This window comes from Pyxicephalus adspersus, chromosome 7, assembly GCF_032062135.1.
Source record: "Pyxicephalus adspersus chromosome 7, UCB_Pads_2.0, whole genome shotgun sequence".
Lineage (NCBI taxonomy): Eukaryota > Metazoa > Chordata > Amphibia > Anura > Pyxicephalidae > Pyxicephalus > Pyxicephalus adspersus.
The window spans coordinates 64024396-64024920 of NC_092864.1; the positions used below are offsets into that span (position 1 = coordinate 64024396).

At 39.2% G+C, this 525-nt stretch overlaps 1 protein-coding gene across 1 annotated transcript in view; it reads left to right on the plus strand.

The window, feature by feature from the left end:
• Positions 1-525, plus strand: part of MPP4 (MAGUK p55 scaffold protein 4) — a gene marked incomplete in the record, with an annotated part of 26767 nt that overhangs the window by 23761 nt on the left and 2481 nt on the right. The window contains 1 exon segment of the mRNA XM_072419139.1: positions 168-357. Coding sequence (XP_072275240.1) covers positions 168-357 — 190 coding nt within the window.

Below are 525 nucleotides of genomic sequence, written 5' to 3' on the forward strand. Positions count from 1 at the left end.
ATCCCCATTTGCCCAGCCCACAAAAGAACAATCTAAATGTATCTGCATAGAAAAAAGATATTTAAAGATGAACATCACAGAACTCTAAAACTGGTCTTGTATGGTTAATTCTAAACTGGTTAAATTACTTTTATATTGTATTATTATTTTTTGCCTTGTTTTAACAGTGGACATATTTCTTCACAGCTGGTTTTCGGAGAAGTATGCGGCTGTGTCGCAGAAAGTCCCACAACACTCATTTTTCTTGTTACTCCCGCTGCCCCAACAGCTGTTACCACACCGTGGCTGCACCCTATGAAGAAGTTGTCCGATATCAGAGAAGGCCTTGTGATCGCTACAGGCTCATCATGCTTTTAGGTTAGTTCCCATTTCCTTCTGCTAGCAGAATTTTTTTCAGTATCCTGATTTTTCTTCTGTAAACTACTAATCATCCTGTCCTTGTGTAATAGAGATGAACAAAGGTAGACATGTTTGTAGTCCAGCCTGGGTGGCTACCATGATTCCCCAGAGATCAGAAAAAAATAA